General features: G+C 34.4%; 1 protein-coding gene across 1 annotated transcript in view; it reads right to left on the bottom strand.

Annotated features, from left to right (window-relative positions):
- LOC148951682 (rap1 GTPase-activating protein 1-like) overlaps positions 1 to 15,569 on the bottom strand; it is a 166,674-nt gene that overhangs the window by 21,311 nt on the left and 129,794 nt on the right. Inside the window, exon 7 of the mRNA XM_089091185.1 lies at positions 8,832 to 9,070. Coding sequence (XP_088947311.1) covers positions 8,832 to 9,070 — 239 coding nt within the window. The remainder of the gene's footprint in view (positions 1 to 8,831; positions 9,071 to 15,569) is intronic.

The following is a 15,569-nucleotide window of genomic DNA, read 5'->3' as shown; positions in this document are numbered from 1 at the left end:
GGAAATTATGCAAGGACATCAAAATGTATTGGTAGATAGTCAATTTAGGAGACAATAATTCTTCACGCACGATCTTCCTTAATAAGAAAACCTCATAGCAGCCTAAAGATCGTGTCTCGTGGTGTACATCATACCGTACCTCCTACCGTACCTCCTTTCAACATCATAACATACCTCATTTCCTACCGCACCTCCGTTCAACCTCATAACAGCCTAAAGATGGTGTCTCGTGGTGCCCATCATACCGTACCTCCTACCGTACCTTCTTTCAAGCGTACCTCCTTTCAACTTCATAACAGCCTAAAGATGGTGTCTCGTGGTGCCCATCATACCGTAACTCCTCGACTGGAGAGATAGATTGTTATCTTCCTCCAAGATCAAACATTTCGTGGCAACAAACTGTAAGTAAGGAGCGACCCGGCTCAATAGTAACCGAAACTAAAAAAAACAGAATTTTGATACCAATAGGTACACCAAAAGAATCAAATTTTAATGCTGATTTCAAATATATAAGTTTCATGAAGTTTAGTCTCACCCATCAAAAGTTACGCGCCTGAAAACATTTGCATGATTTTCGAAGAAAGGGGAAAACACCCCCTAAAAGTTATAGAACCTTAATGAAAATCACACCATTAGTTTCAGCGTATCAGAGAACCCTACTGTAGAGGTTTCAAGCTCCTATCTGCAAAAATGGGGAATTTTTTATTTTTTGCCATAATAAGGATCGCCGTTGCGTGTTTTTTTTTTTTTTTTCCAGGGATGATCGTATCGATCCAGTAGTCCTAGAATATCGTGGGAGAGCTCATTCGAACGAAAATTAAAAGTTCTAGTGCCTATTTAAAGTGACCAAAACAAATGGAGGGCAACTAGGCCCTCTCCCACGTTCATTTTTTTCCAAAATCACTGGATCAAAATTTTCAGATAGCCATTTTGTTCAACATGCTCGAAAGTATAATAAATATGTCTTTTAGAATGACTTAATCCCCCAAAGCCCCCGGGGGGAGGGCTGAAGGTTATGAACTTTACCCAATGTTTACATATAGTATTGATTATTGGGAAGTGTACAGACGTTTTCAGGGGGGATTTTTTCTGGAAGTGGGGGGGGGGGGTCGGGAGTTATGTGGGAGGATCTTTGCATGTAAGAAGTTTTCATGGGAGAAGGGACATTGCTATGAAGGGGGCGCCGGATTTCCCAGCATTATTTAAAAAACAATCAGAAATTAAATTTAAAAAACAACAAGTTTTTCAACTGAAAGTAAGGAGCAAGATCAAAACTTAAAACGAACAGAAATTATCACTTGTATGATTGGGTTCGCCCGTTAGTCAATACCTTGCTCTTTAAGCCAAAGATTTTTTAGTACTTTCATAAGAGCTATTTATTCTAATTAACCGCCTTTGTGATTAATAGGACATTTTTAAAGAATTGGAACAAAATTCCAACTTTGGCGTAAAGAACGAGGTATTGACTAGGGAGCGAACCCCCAAATATATGTATTAAAAATACATGACTATAGAAGTTCGTTACGTAAGTTAATTCGCAAGTTACGTATATTTATTACTAATAAAAACGTTCGTAAATAAAATCTAACAACTTTCGAGAAAGCAACTTAACCAAATAAAAGTAAAATTAAAATGCGCACTTTGTTTTAATTATTCATGTACGGTGAGCAAAAATCGAAACCTGCATTAATTCAAAAACGTTCAAAAATTAAATAAAAAACAAGTTTTTTAATTAAAAGTAAGGAGCAACATTTAAACTTAAGACGAACAGAAATTACTAAGTATATGAGGGAGATTGCACCATCCTCAATACCATGCTCTTTACGCTGAAGTTTGAATTGTTGTGCCAATTATTCAAGAACGACTCCTGAAACACAAGGACCGTTTAGTTTTTTTAGTACTTCCAGAAGACCTATGTATTCTATTTAAACGGCCTTTGTGATTCAGGGATCATTCTTATAGAATTGTAACACAATTCGAACTTTAGCGTAAAGAGCGAGGTATTGACTAGGGGGTGGACTCCCTCATATACGTAATAATTTCTGTTCGTTTTAAGTCTTAATGTTGCTCCTTATTTTCATTTGAAAAAAACTTGTTTTGTTATTTAATAAGTACCAAGGAGGATGAAAATGAAGCCTGAATGTTTGAAATGATTAAGAGGAAACTTATGTAACCCATGTTGATCCTAAAAAAATAGAAACCTGGAACTCAATTTTTCATGAAAAAAGCGAAACAAGGTAAGGAATCAGCAAAAAATACGCTAACATCATATGGCATCAAACAGCTTAAGGGGATGTAGCTTTTTTTGAAGGTGTAGTTGTCCCTGGGAATCTACAGATTGCTAATGTTTGAATTTCTACGAGCAAAAAGCGTTGTCAAATTTCATTAATCAGTTTTGCTTATTATTTTCATGGTTAAAACTGGAAACACTGACGAAAATATGATACTACCCTAATAGCTTCAGAGCTCAAAATAAAACAACTATAGAAAAGACTTAGAGTTTCACAGTTTCAAGTATGGATAGACCTCAAATGGGTTCAGGGGGCAAAACGTGTTTTTGTTTTCATTTCCTTGGTACTGAAAGTTTTTGGATATATGCTTACATGACAACGCCACAATCCTCTTTAAGCAAATATTTGATATTTTTTCAATTGTCATTGTCCACTAGAAATTTTGTTTCATTTGGGCAGCAGTTCACAAAGCTAACTTCTATCATAAATTCCTTTAAGAATAATGATTAGCTTTTTCCAGCTTTTAATTTTGAAGGAAGCACCAGAAAGCGCAATTGGATTTTCCCACCAAATCTAGCAGAAAAGTGTACAATATGCGTTTTGTTTGGATTGTCAGGCTGTATTCCGCAAAAAGTTATATATATGCGTCGTTTTTAAATTAAATTGACTTCCATTTAGTTAAGTTTTTCAAATCTTCATTATAATTTTATTATGCGAAAGATTTAATTTAGGTATCCTTATTACTTTAAGGTTTAGCAAGCAAAAGCTGAATAGCCCTTTCGAATAAATTTAAAATTGTATAGTCAGTTTGAAATTTTTCAAAACGGAAATATAAGGCTTTTGCCACAACTGATTCCAGACACAGGGATTGCCACTAAAACTCTCATAATATCCCAAGACTCACTTTCAAAAAATTCAAAGGTTTGAAAAACAATAAGATACTTAATAACAACAATGTGTGTATTTGGTATGCTTTTTAAGGGTATTGTGCAATACAAATGTCCAATACCAAATCCAGGGGGTTAGGGGGTTGGAACCCTCCCCCTCCCCAAATGTTTTTCCAACTTGTGAAAACTTAACAGAAATAAATTTAAACAAATTTTTGATGTTTTTTTAAAGTTTTTTGTAACCCCCCCCCCCCTCCAAAAAAAGATTGCGTTAATGAGGAAGAATACATCTCTAAAACAGAATGTTAATGATGAATTACTGTGGTTGAGCGACCTTGTCAACAATAACCGAAACTCAAAAAAATTTAAGCTTGAAAACAGTACTAACATCACTAGAATTGAATTTTTAGGCTAATTCTAGATGTATCAAATGTATCCACTTTAAACTTACTTGTCAAAAGTTATTAGCATATGAAAATTGGCATAATTTTAGAGACAGGAGTAAAACGTCCCCAAAAAGAGGGGCAACACTTTTACAGTAGCTAATCCCAGACACAGGCTTGCCACTGAGAATCTCACAATATCCCAAGACTCGCTTTCGGTTTGAAAAACAATCCTACGATATTAAATAACAATAATGTATGTATTTCATACATTTTTAACGGCATTGTGCAATATATATATATATATATATATATATATATATATATATATATATATATATATATATATATATATATATATATATATATATATATACCCTTACCAAGATCCAAATCTCGAGACTAAATTTCCAAGGTGTGACAGCATGTTTCGCCTATTTGTGTTGTCAAGTCAATCTAAATTCCTTCACTTTTATTCTTTTAGTAACAACACCCTTTTTAGAAGGACCTGCATACCATCGGTTTTCTCTTTCAAATGAAGAAAAATCTGAGAGCCGAACATAAACTCACTAACTACTGATTTATGCCTAGTCTTTTGAGAAAAACATCGACATTAAGTTGAACATGGCCAGCAAAACAGAGAAGAAAATGTAATCAAATAAGCAACAAGTAAGTCAATAAAATTTTGCCAAAACCTTCTGACGCAAATGGTGTAAAATTGCGGAAAATTTATCCTCGTCTCCGGTTGAATAAACGACCTTAAATTTCATTACAGATATAGAACAAGTGTTTCATCTTTAATGACAGCTGAATCTTGTGAGACTTGAATTTCAAATGCATCTGGAATTGATATGCGATCACTCCTCAACATCATTAAGTTATAATCAAAATGAGTGTTTTTGTTTGGTAGTTGAGTCCCCCGAAAGAATAATTATCTACACTTTTTCTAATTGAGAAATTTATTAGAGATATACGTAGCGCATGCCTTTTGGTCACGTAATCATTCTTTATGTAAAATTTTAATCAATTAGTAGTTACTTAAAGAAGACCCCTAAGAATAAACACAAAGCCGACATGAGCCTCTGAAAGTTCGGATACTCTTCTTCAGAGATTCTCTATTCAATAATGTCTTTTTTAAGAAGAAGAAGAATTAATTTATCAGGGAAACAAAACAAAGGAACAAAATATATAAAAATGGTATGAAATATATAATGGTATAAAAATGATATAAAACAACCAAGAAAAAAAAATCAAAACAAATCAGGACAACCAATAGACAAAAAAAATTAACAGAATTACTCTACTAATGGGTGTTCATACTTTTTTTTTATGTTTTCCGTTGTTAATCAATGTTAAAGCTTAATTTTATGGAGAGACGATTTTCTTCTTTTCCATAAGGTACGACTTTCATAATCGCCATGAGCTAATACTTTCATCCCTTTTATGATCTGGCTGTAGCACTAGATATTAATTCAGGGGTCAATCAAATCATGCAAAACCGCCGGCACTCACTAAAAGCAATAAGAGGACGTCAGCTGGAATCAAATAAATCAGTCATTTTTACAGAGATGATAAAAACTTTTTTTATGATATTGCGGAGGAAGACAAGAGTCTAAAATTGCAGTGTAAGTTTCTGGAACTTCATTATTTTTAGCAAAGAGGCTTGAGGACTAGTTTCCCCATAAAGGGGCTGGTAGACGAATAGGACATGTTGACTAGTTTCATCAGCTGTTACAGCAGAGAAAATAGGGGAAAATAGTCGATCTCCAATTAAAAAGCTCTCATTTTTACAGAAGGACTCCTGACTTGAATCTGAAGAATATACCTGCTTGATCTCTCGAAGATAAGGATGATAACATCTGTCGGTTTTTATTTTTGTTCTTAGTCGGACGATGAACCTTGTGTTAAAATTCATAGAGGCAGTTAGGGTTGAGGAGGCATATTTGACAGCTAAAGAGGTGTCATCTGTTTGGTGACAGCTTTTTAATGAAAAGAAATAAGAAAGTAAGTGAAAAAAAAGTGACGAAAAATATTGAATATGCACCTTTTTTTATGCAAGCTCATCAATCTAGCTTTAGCAGTGAGATTTCATATCAGCACAGTCACAAAATATTCTGAAATGCAAGGATAATCAGTTTACTTTTGTTTCCGATCAAAGTGGATTTAAAATGCCCGAATTAGAAAGTAGGCTATAGCACTAAAAATTTCAAGCGCAGGAAATAAAAATTTATGCACAGCTTTCCTTCTAATCAAGATATTTCCAATGCTATTATAACATTATCAGAAATGTCGTTTCAAAAAAACTTCTTTCCCAGGACAATTGTCTTCAGGAACGTAACATCAGTAGTTTTTAGGTAGGCATTATCAAAATGCATTTGATGACATAACTTTTTTATAGCACTTCAAAAAAAAGCTAAAACAAACATAGGGATCTGATCCTGGCCACGAGGCAATAATGTAACCTGAATGTATTATGAGACCACACGTCTTTCCCAGGCCATATGAGAAACAAGAAAAAAATAATATAATAAAATAAACGAGAAAACGAAGGTAATATCAGCCAATTGACAGAAAAGAAGCGAAAAGGACAAAAGCAGACATTTCAGCAAGAAGCTCCGCCTTGCCGTCTTCGGTGCTAAAAAAAACACAAAACTTTTAAAGTAAACTCAAACATAGCAGAAGAAATCGAAAAAACGAAAACGATCAAAACGATCAAACGAAAAACCAAGCCAGAATAATTGAAAGATCATTCACCAATTATTCACCGGCCGAGGTCGTCCTCGTCTGGGGTGGGAGGACTTCATGAAGAAAGATTTAAAGGAAATAGAAACTTCGTAGGAGGGTGTTAAAAAGGAAGGCTTTGAATAGATTGGGATGGAGGAGGAGCGTTGTAGCTGTGTTGGCCTCAGACGGCTTGGTGCTGCGGTGAGTTGTTAGTAGTAGTAGTAATAGGCGAAATAGTCAAATAGTGTTTGTTTTCTTTTTTAATAAATGTATATCTCATATCTCATAATAGTATTCACCAATTAGATTAGGCAATAATTATCTGTCTAGCGATTGACTTAGCTTGCCTAATGACCCGATTTTTATTAAAAGTGCGGTCAGAAGATCTGAATTTAAACTGGGGAGCTAGAGGAGGTAAACAAATTTAAAGCTAGAGTTTGGTATGCCATCATGTGCGACCCCTTGGAGTTCAGCTGCAATAATTCAAAAGGGGATATGTTACGCTAAACTAATTTTACAAGAGATTGGGAAAACTCGAAAATAAGTTTTTGTTTTTTGATACTTATTGGCATGTTGTTTGCCCAAAGACAGTTTTGCTAGGTCTATAAAACAAAGCAGGAGCCATTTTTATAATGGCAGGTTCAAATTCTAGTTCTTTCTACATTTGACAAAAGGAATAACCCATTCTGAAAGAAACAGAAAGTTCAATCAAACAGCTCGTGGTAACAAACTGTAAGTAAGGAGCGATATGGGCCAATAGTAACCGAAACTTTAGGAAACGCAATCTTGATAGCAATAGATACATCAAAAGAATCAAATTTCGATGCTTATACAAAATATATAAAATTCACCAAATTTAATGGCCCCCATCAAAAGTTATGAGCCTGAGAAAATTCGCCGAATTTTTGAAAAAAAGGGGGAAACTACCGCAAAACATCAAGTGATCTTAATGAATATCACACCATCAGATTCAGCATACCAGAGAATCATACTGTAGAGTTTTCAAGGTTCTAAGTACAAAAATGTGGAATTTGCACTTTTTGCCAGAAGAAAGATCACGAATACATGTTTATTTACGTGTTTGTTGTTGTTTTTCCCAGGGGTGATCGTATCAAATCAGTGATCGTAGAAGCTCAGGAGAGGGCTCATTTGGTCAGAAATCAAAAGTTCTAGTGCCCATTTTACGTGACCAGAAATACTGGAGGGCACCTAGCTTATTTTTCCCCTAAGTCACCGGATCAAAATTTTTAGATAGCCATTTTTTCAGCACAGTCGAAAAACCTGATAACAATGTCTTTGAGGATAACTTAACCCCCACAAGTTCCCGGGGGAAGGACTGCAAGTTACGAACTTTGCCCATTGCACTGTATAGTGTTGGTTATTGGGATGTAAACAGACGTTATCAGAGGAGATTTTCCTGGTGGAGGGGGGAAGCTTACGTGGGAGGATCTTTACATGGAGAAATTTTTCGCGAGGAAGGGAATTTTCCATAGGGGGGACCCGGATTTCTCAGCATTATTTTGAAAAACGATCGGAAATTAAATTTAAAAAAAACGACCTTTTTTCAACTTAAAGTAAGGAGCAAAATTAAAATTTAAAAGAAACAGAGACTATTACGTATATCAAGGGGGTCGTCCCCTCCTCAATACCTCAATATTTACACTAAAGTTGTTTTTAAACTTTTAAAAGAGCTTCTTATTCTAATTAAACGGCCTTTATGATTCAGGAGTCATTCTCAAAGGATTGGGACGAAATTCCAACTTTAGTGTAAAGAGCGAGGAGGGAGTCACCCATAATTTCTATTCGTTTTAATTTGTAATGTTGCTCCTTACTTTCAGTTTTAAAAAACTTGTTTTCTTTATTTAATTTATACCGAGAGGGGGAACAGATGCGAGAAAACAGGTCAGATGAATCAACTTGGTGTGTCGAGTATAATAGGGTGAGTTCAAAATCTTAATAAGTAAAAAAGAAAGTCAAATATCCCCTTCTGAATTTCGGCAGCCATGTTACCAATATCTGCTTTTAGATATAGACCAAACAGCTTTGGTAATGGACTAAAAAAGGAATTGTGCTAAATAACAATTAAAACAACAAAAGAATAGAATTTTTTGCTGATTCCTAATATATAAGGCTCATCAGGTTTAAAGTTATCCATGAAAAGTTTCTCACCTGAGAAAATTTGAAAGATCTTGATGAAAATCGCCAAATTATTGTGAGGAAATTATTATTTTTTTTTCCAGAAGAAAGACCAAGAATGCTTGTTTATTTATTTTTTTTCCCAGGGGTGATTGCATTGAACCAATGGTCTTAAAAGATCGGGAGGAAGCCCATTCGAACGAAAATTTAAAAATTCTAATGCCCTTTTAACAACTGCTCAAACACAAGTACTTGTTTTAAGTTTTAATGTCGCTTTTTACATTCATTTGAGAAAACTTATTTTTAAATTAATCTCATTCAATATAGTCTAATTTCTTATTTTGCTGTGATTTACTTTTCAAAAATTCCATTCAAAATAATTTATGATTTGTTTTACTTTTAAATTATAAGCACAAGTCACTTCACAGCATAGGTGGAAGCTCAAGAAAAAAAAACGGCTAAAGAATTACCCTCTATGATTAGTCAACTTGATTTTCTCTCCGATTAACTCCAAAAACTTTTCGAAATTGGAAGATATTTCATCATTTTCAAACAGCTCTTCTTCAGTGGTTTGACCGGGCAACTGATTCATAATACCAAACTTGAAAGACTTGACTAGAACATGTTCATCGTACTTAACTATCAACTCTGACGCTTCTAAGGATATCACAGGAAAAAATGTGTCTGTTGTTATAACCGGGTTCACTACCTTTAAAAATGTAAAACGTTATCAGCAAGTCTACAGTTTAAAATTCGTATAACCAATTTGGCAAAAGCAGAGCCTTCACAACAAGACAAAAGAAAAATTTGTCTGTGATAATTAGAAGGGGGACATACCATTTTTGCAACTTTTCAGGGCAGCCAAAAAACGAAAAAAAAGTTTAGCTATGGCGCATGTCTTTCTTTTTTGTCTTCAAAGTTTGTCCACGTCCAAAAGTGGCGTATGTCTCTTTTTTGTCTTCGTAACGACGGTAACTCATTTTCGACCTAAATGGCATATGTCGTCCTTTTAATTATCACAGCCGTCGGCTGTGAGGTAAGTTAAAAATGGCGTATGTCTCTTTGTATCTTCTGAACAGTACGAGATAGGAAAATTCTGACTGCACCAATCGATTCCTCGTGCTAAATTTACCCACGACGCATACATAACTCATTTTCGACCAAAATGGCATGTCGCCCTTTTAATTATCACAGTCGAATTCATTATTCTAGTTTCAGGCTGCAACATGTTTATCTAAACTCAAACCTTTCATATTCATTACAAGCTGCACCGCCAAAGTCTTTATAAACATGTTTTTTTCTTTGGTGCTTTGGGCATTAAATTTTTTTCTCTCTCTGTAAAAAAATGAATGTTTATGCTTGACTAGAATATATCCACCGTACTGAACTACCAGCTCTCAAATTTCTAAGGATATCATAGGAAAATGTTGTGCCTTTCGAATAGCAGGATTTATCGCCTTAAAAAAAAGTTTAAAAAGTGATCCGCAAGTCTAGAAGTTGAAAACGGTCTGCAAAATTTGCCTCAAGTCGGGCTTTCACAACAAGACCCAAAAACAAATCGTTATTCTAGTTTCAATCTATTATATGTTTTAACTTTCAAGTTCACCCCTCTCCTGTTTCTAAATCAATTTTTTTTTTTTTAAACAAAGCTTTCCGAGGGAAGTAAAGAGCGAAGTTGAAACTAAAAATGGACAAAAATTATTACTTCACGGCCTATCTAACATATTTCAATAAAACTAGTACAAATAAACCAACTAATTATGTTTCCCCTATGTTTCTAGGATTATAGGAAACTAGCGCTTTACTAAAAACACAAAAGTCAAGTATAAAAAATAGGAATATTGATTTGGGAGTAAAAAGTGAGTATGTAGGAAATCCGGTTATTTCTCTCTGTACAACAGTGAATTTCAAGCTATGATACAAATTCTAAAGCTAGTCTATAGTTCTAATACAATCAACATGGCTTTACTTTGAACTTGTCTACAAATTAATCATGACATGTCCTTTTCAGAACCAAAACGAGAGCCTGTCATTGAACTGAGCCATTGTGCAGAAGTGATACTAAAATTTAAAAGAATTAAATGAAAATATTAAAGCAACAATCCTAAAATACTTTATTTTTATTCCGTAAAAAGTGTCCTTAATTGGTTTGCTTTTACTGCACCAAAAGTTCTATATTATTTTGTGTTTTCAGTAAAACGCTAGTTTTTTATAATTCTAGAAACACAAGGAAACATAATTAGTTGGTTTATATGTACTAGTTTTATTGATATATGCTAGATAGGCTGTGAAGTAATTATTTTTGTCCGTTTTAAGTTTCAACTTCTCTCTTTACTGCCCCCGGAAAACTTTTTTTTTTTTAATTAATCTTTGCTCGTTTTCGATTAGAAATTTATGCAGAAACAACGCCACCATGATCTTTTTTTATTTATATGGAATAATTTCTGTTCGTTTTAATTTTAATGTCACTTCTTAGTTTCAGTTTAAGCCTTATTTTTTAATATAATTTCTGATCATCACCGATTTAGGGGAGATAAGATACATCTAGAAAATACTGCAAAAAGGACTATAGAAAGGACGTCCCTTCCCCTCAATTACCGCTGTTATAACTAGCACGCAGGCTTCATCGCAGAGTGAAGTTTGAAGGTTTAAATTCAAAACTGTCGATCATTCAAGCTTAATTTTTGGTAGATTTTTAGTTGAAAAGTTTTTAGTTTAGTTAATTTTTTTCGTAATGATCTTTTACTTTTAAGATTAGTAGGCGATTAATGAAACTTAGTAAGAGGGCTCGAAGGGGGAGTATTCATGAGTGGTTCTTATAAACCTCCAGTTAAGTGTTTTGGACCATAATTATTGTAATGGTACCGTTTTATGCTTCCAAACTCTTCCACTTAAGAAGTGGCACCAAAAGGACCGTTTTTAGTTCTATATGGCACTTATGGATAGAAAAATTGATAAAAGGCCCGTAGATATGAGTAATAGGTTTACAATGAGCTTTCCCGGGATATGCTTTAAAAATGAGTACAAATAGTGAATTATCTGAATAGTAATCATAAGAAGGGAAAAACCATGATTGAAAAAAAATTATAAGCAGGAATCGAACGCATGATAATCTAATTTGATGTACAGCGCTGTAATAAGAGAACCAAGCCTCTAATAATCTAATTTAATATATTGGTGTTTGTAGGACTTAAATTGAGTAGCTTATTAAGGGGTCCTGGAGGAGGAACATGCGAAAGGTGTTCTTGCAAACGTCCAATTAGTGGTTTTGGACCATAATTATTACAATGATACCATTTTATACTTCCAAGATTTTCAATTTAAGAAGTGGCACCAAAAGTGTTGTTTACAATGCTGTATCTCACTTACGAATGGTAGAATTGATAAAAAACCCACACATGTTAGTAAAAGTTTTCAAATGAGCTATTAAACATGACTGTAAAAGGTTCTGGTAGTCCACTAGCCCCAGCTTTCCACTTGAGACACGGGACCAAAAGTGTCGATTTTAATGCCATTTGAAACTTACAAATGGTGAATTTGTAGGAAGAACGTAGATATGAGCAATATGTTTTATATGAGCTATCAAAAATCTATCTAACATGTTCTGGTTGCTCACTAGCCCTATCCCTCGACAAATAGCTTAAAAAGTGCCTTTTTTCGTGTCATATGGCACTTGCAGATGGTGGAATTTATATAAACCACGTACATATGACAAACAGCTTTTGAATGAGCTCTTAAGCATCTCTATATGATGTTCTAGTAGCCAGCTTGGCCTGGAAAAAAGAAGAATAAAAAAAGATCGTTTTAACGTTTTTAAAACTTTCAGTTACTGCGGGCTGTTGTTCACTCTTTACTAGGTTGCAGCTAATGCTTCAACCATGACAAAGAGTTCACTGGAAATTGTCCCAAGAAACTAGCTAACATTAACATCTGTGAAATCTAATAGAGGGTAGAATTTGTAGAAACGAAGTAAAATTAAGCAATAGCTTTTAATTGAGCCATCAAACAACTATTTACATTAGTTTGGTAGTCTCGTAATGTTGCATTATGTTGCTGATGAAAAAAAGATTTATGAGTGGTTCTTAGAGGGCTTTGTGGAAGAGTGTACGGGAGGGGCTCTTATAGACTTCAAGTTCAGGGTTCCGGAACATAGCTATCTCAATAATACCTGTTTTGTACTTCAGAGTCTTTCCACTTAAGAAGTAGCACCAAAAGTGTTGTTTTCAGTGCTATATCGTACTTACGAAGGGTAGAATTAACAAAACGCACGTCTATATTAGCAGTAGCTTTCATATGAGCCATTAAACATAACTCTTAAAAGTTCGGCTAGCCCAATAGCCCCAGCTTTTCCATTTGAGACATGGCACCAAAAGTGCTGGAACTTGCAGATAATGGAATTTATAGGAAGAACGTATATATGAGCAATATATTTATATAAGCTATGAAAAATCTGTCTACGATATTCTGGTAGTCTGCTAGGGCCACCCCTTGAGAAATGGCAAAAAAGTGCCATTTTAGTGCCATATGGCACTGGCAGATGGCAGAAATTATAAAAAGCACGTATATATAAGATATAGCTTTTTAATGAGCCATTAAGAATCTCTCTATGATGTTCTGGTAACCCGCTAGGCTTGCTGAAAAAAAAGAAGAAAAAAGGGGACAGGACAGTCCTACCAATGTCTTACCATTCCTGAGTCAATTTCAGATGGCATTTTTTTTTTCACTATGCAGTTTTTATCAAAACCCGTTATTTAACTTTTGGTTACTATGGGCTGTTGTTCGCTCTTTAATAGGTTGCAGCTATTGCTGCAACCATGATTGTTTGACTAAATTCTAAAACCATACTGGCTAATAGACAAAACGATAGAAAACTGAACGTAAAAATTTAGAAAACAAAAAGAATTCCAACGAGAAAAAATTTCAGCCAGTGAAATGAAAGCAACAAAAGAAAAACCTTTTTTTAAGATCTATTTATTCATTTATATTATTACTTTTTGTATATTTTTTGCTATGATTGTTTGTTTAATTCGTGTTAGTTTTGGGTTTCATTTCTTCTCTAATAGTAATGTCTTGTCGTTTTGAGTTTGAATCTAAAAATGTATTCGTTTCAGTTGAGCTTAAGTTTAAAATGGCCTGTACTTTTCTTTCAAAAACTTATTTTTAGGAAAGGTTTTTTAGTTAATAAAAGAAAAACCAGATGTTTCTCCAATACAAATAATAATGCAAAAAATACCTTCCATAAGAATTAAATAGAACAATTTTGAAAAATAATACAGAAAGAAAAAGATTGACGAACCACGCGAGAAGGCAAGAAAACGACTAAATCCGGAAAAAATACATGAAAGTAGTCAAACAAAAGATACAATTGGGATTGGAATTTATTTTGTTTGTGGCCATTGAAGTAGCTCATATTTTACTCCGTTTGAGTTTCGTATCTAATTTGGTAATTTCGGTATTTTTATGGTAGTTGACGATAAGGACTACCCCGTTAATTAAATCTTTTGAATACGAATGTTAGTCAAGGTGAAACTTTCCTGTTCTAACAAAAGTTAATATCAAACAGTTCGTGGTAACGAACTGTAAGTAAGGAGCAACCCGGCTCAATGGTAACCGAAACTCTAGAAAACGGGTGTTTGATGCCAATAGATATATCAAAAGAATAAGATTTCAATGCTGATTTCAAATATATAACTCTCATCAAGTTTAGTGCTACCCATCAAAAGTTACGCGCCTGAGAAAATTTGGCTGATTTTCAAAAAAAGGGGGAAAGACCCCCTAAAAGTAATAGAACCTTAATGAAAATCACACCATCATATTCAGCGTATCATAGAACCCTACTATAGAGGTTTCTAGCTCTTATCTACAAAAATGTGGAATTTTACATTTTTTGCCAGAAGAAAGATCACGGATGCGTGTTTATTTGTTTGTGTGTTTGTTTGTTTTTTGTTTTTTTTTTCCCAGGGGTGATCGTATCGACCCAGTGGTCCTAGAATATCGTGGGAGAGCTCATTGGAACGGAAATTAAAAGTTCTAGTGCCCTTTTTAAGTGACCAAATAAATGGAGGGCAACTGGCCCCTCCCATGCTAATTTTTTTCCCAAAGTCATCCGATCAAAATTTTGAGATAGGCATTTTGTTCAGCATGGTCGAAAATATGATAAATATGTCTTTTAGGATGACTTAATCCCCCTAAGTTCCCAGTTGTTGGGCTAAATTTTATGAAATTTACCCAATGTTAACATATAGTTTTGGTTTTTGGTAATTATACAGATGTTTTCAGGTGTTTTTTTTTCTGGTAGTGGGAGGGAAGGGTGGGTCGGTGGTTATGTTGGAGGATCTGTTCAAGAAGGAATTTTTCATGGGGGAAGGGAAATTGCCATGAAGGGGGTGCCGGACTTGCCAGCATTATTTATTGGTTATTGGGAAGTATACAACCATTTTCAGGAAGGATTTTTTCTGGAGTGGGGGGGGGCTAGAGGAGGGGTTACTCTGGAGAATATTTCCGTGGAGGATGTTTCTTTGGGGTAAGGGAAATGTCTATGACGGGGGCGCCGGATTTCCCAGCATTATTTAAAAAACGATCAGAAATTAAATAAAAAAAAAACAAGTTTTTTCAACTGAAATGTAAGAACGAATAGTAGAACTTAAAACGAACAGAAATTATAACGTATGTGACGGGGTTCTCCCCCAAGTCAAGACCTCGCTCTTTACGCTACAGTTTTTTTTATTTCTTTCAAAAGAGCTATCTATTCTAATTAAACGGGCTTTGTGATTCAGGGTTTTGTGAATCAAATTTTTTTTAAATTTTTAACGCAAAGAGTGTGGTATTGACTAAGGGGGGAACCCTCCCCCTCATATACGTAATAAAATATACGTAATAAAAAAAAACAATAAAAAAACAAGCGACACGGCTCAATAGTAATCCAAACTTTTAAAAACGGAATTTTGGTGTTAATAAATGTATCAAAAGAAAGTGTTTATAATTCTGATTCTAAATATAAAATTTTTATTAAGTTTAGTATTACTCATCAAAGGCTACGAGCCTGAGAAAATTTACCCGATTTTTTAAAGAGGGGGGAACATCCCCTACAAGTGAAAGAATTTTAATGAAAATCACACCGTCAGATTCAGGGTATCAGAAAACCCTATTACATAGGTTTCAAGCTCATATCTGCAAAAATCTGCAACTTTGAATTTTTTGCCAGAAGA

The sequence above is a fragment of the Artemia sp. Qi Xiang Cuo genome, chromosome 6 (assembly GCF_049724085.1).
Source record: "Artemia sp. Qi Xiang Cuo chromosome 6, ASM4972408v1, whole genome shotgun sequence".
Classification (NCBI taxonomy): Eukaryota; Metazoa; Arthropoda; class Branchiopoda; order Anostraca; family Artemiidae; genus Artemia; species Artemia sp. Qi Xiang Cuo.
Note: the sequence above shows the minus strand (reverse complement) of the source record. Positions and strands in the feature narration are given on the sequence as shown.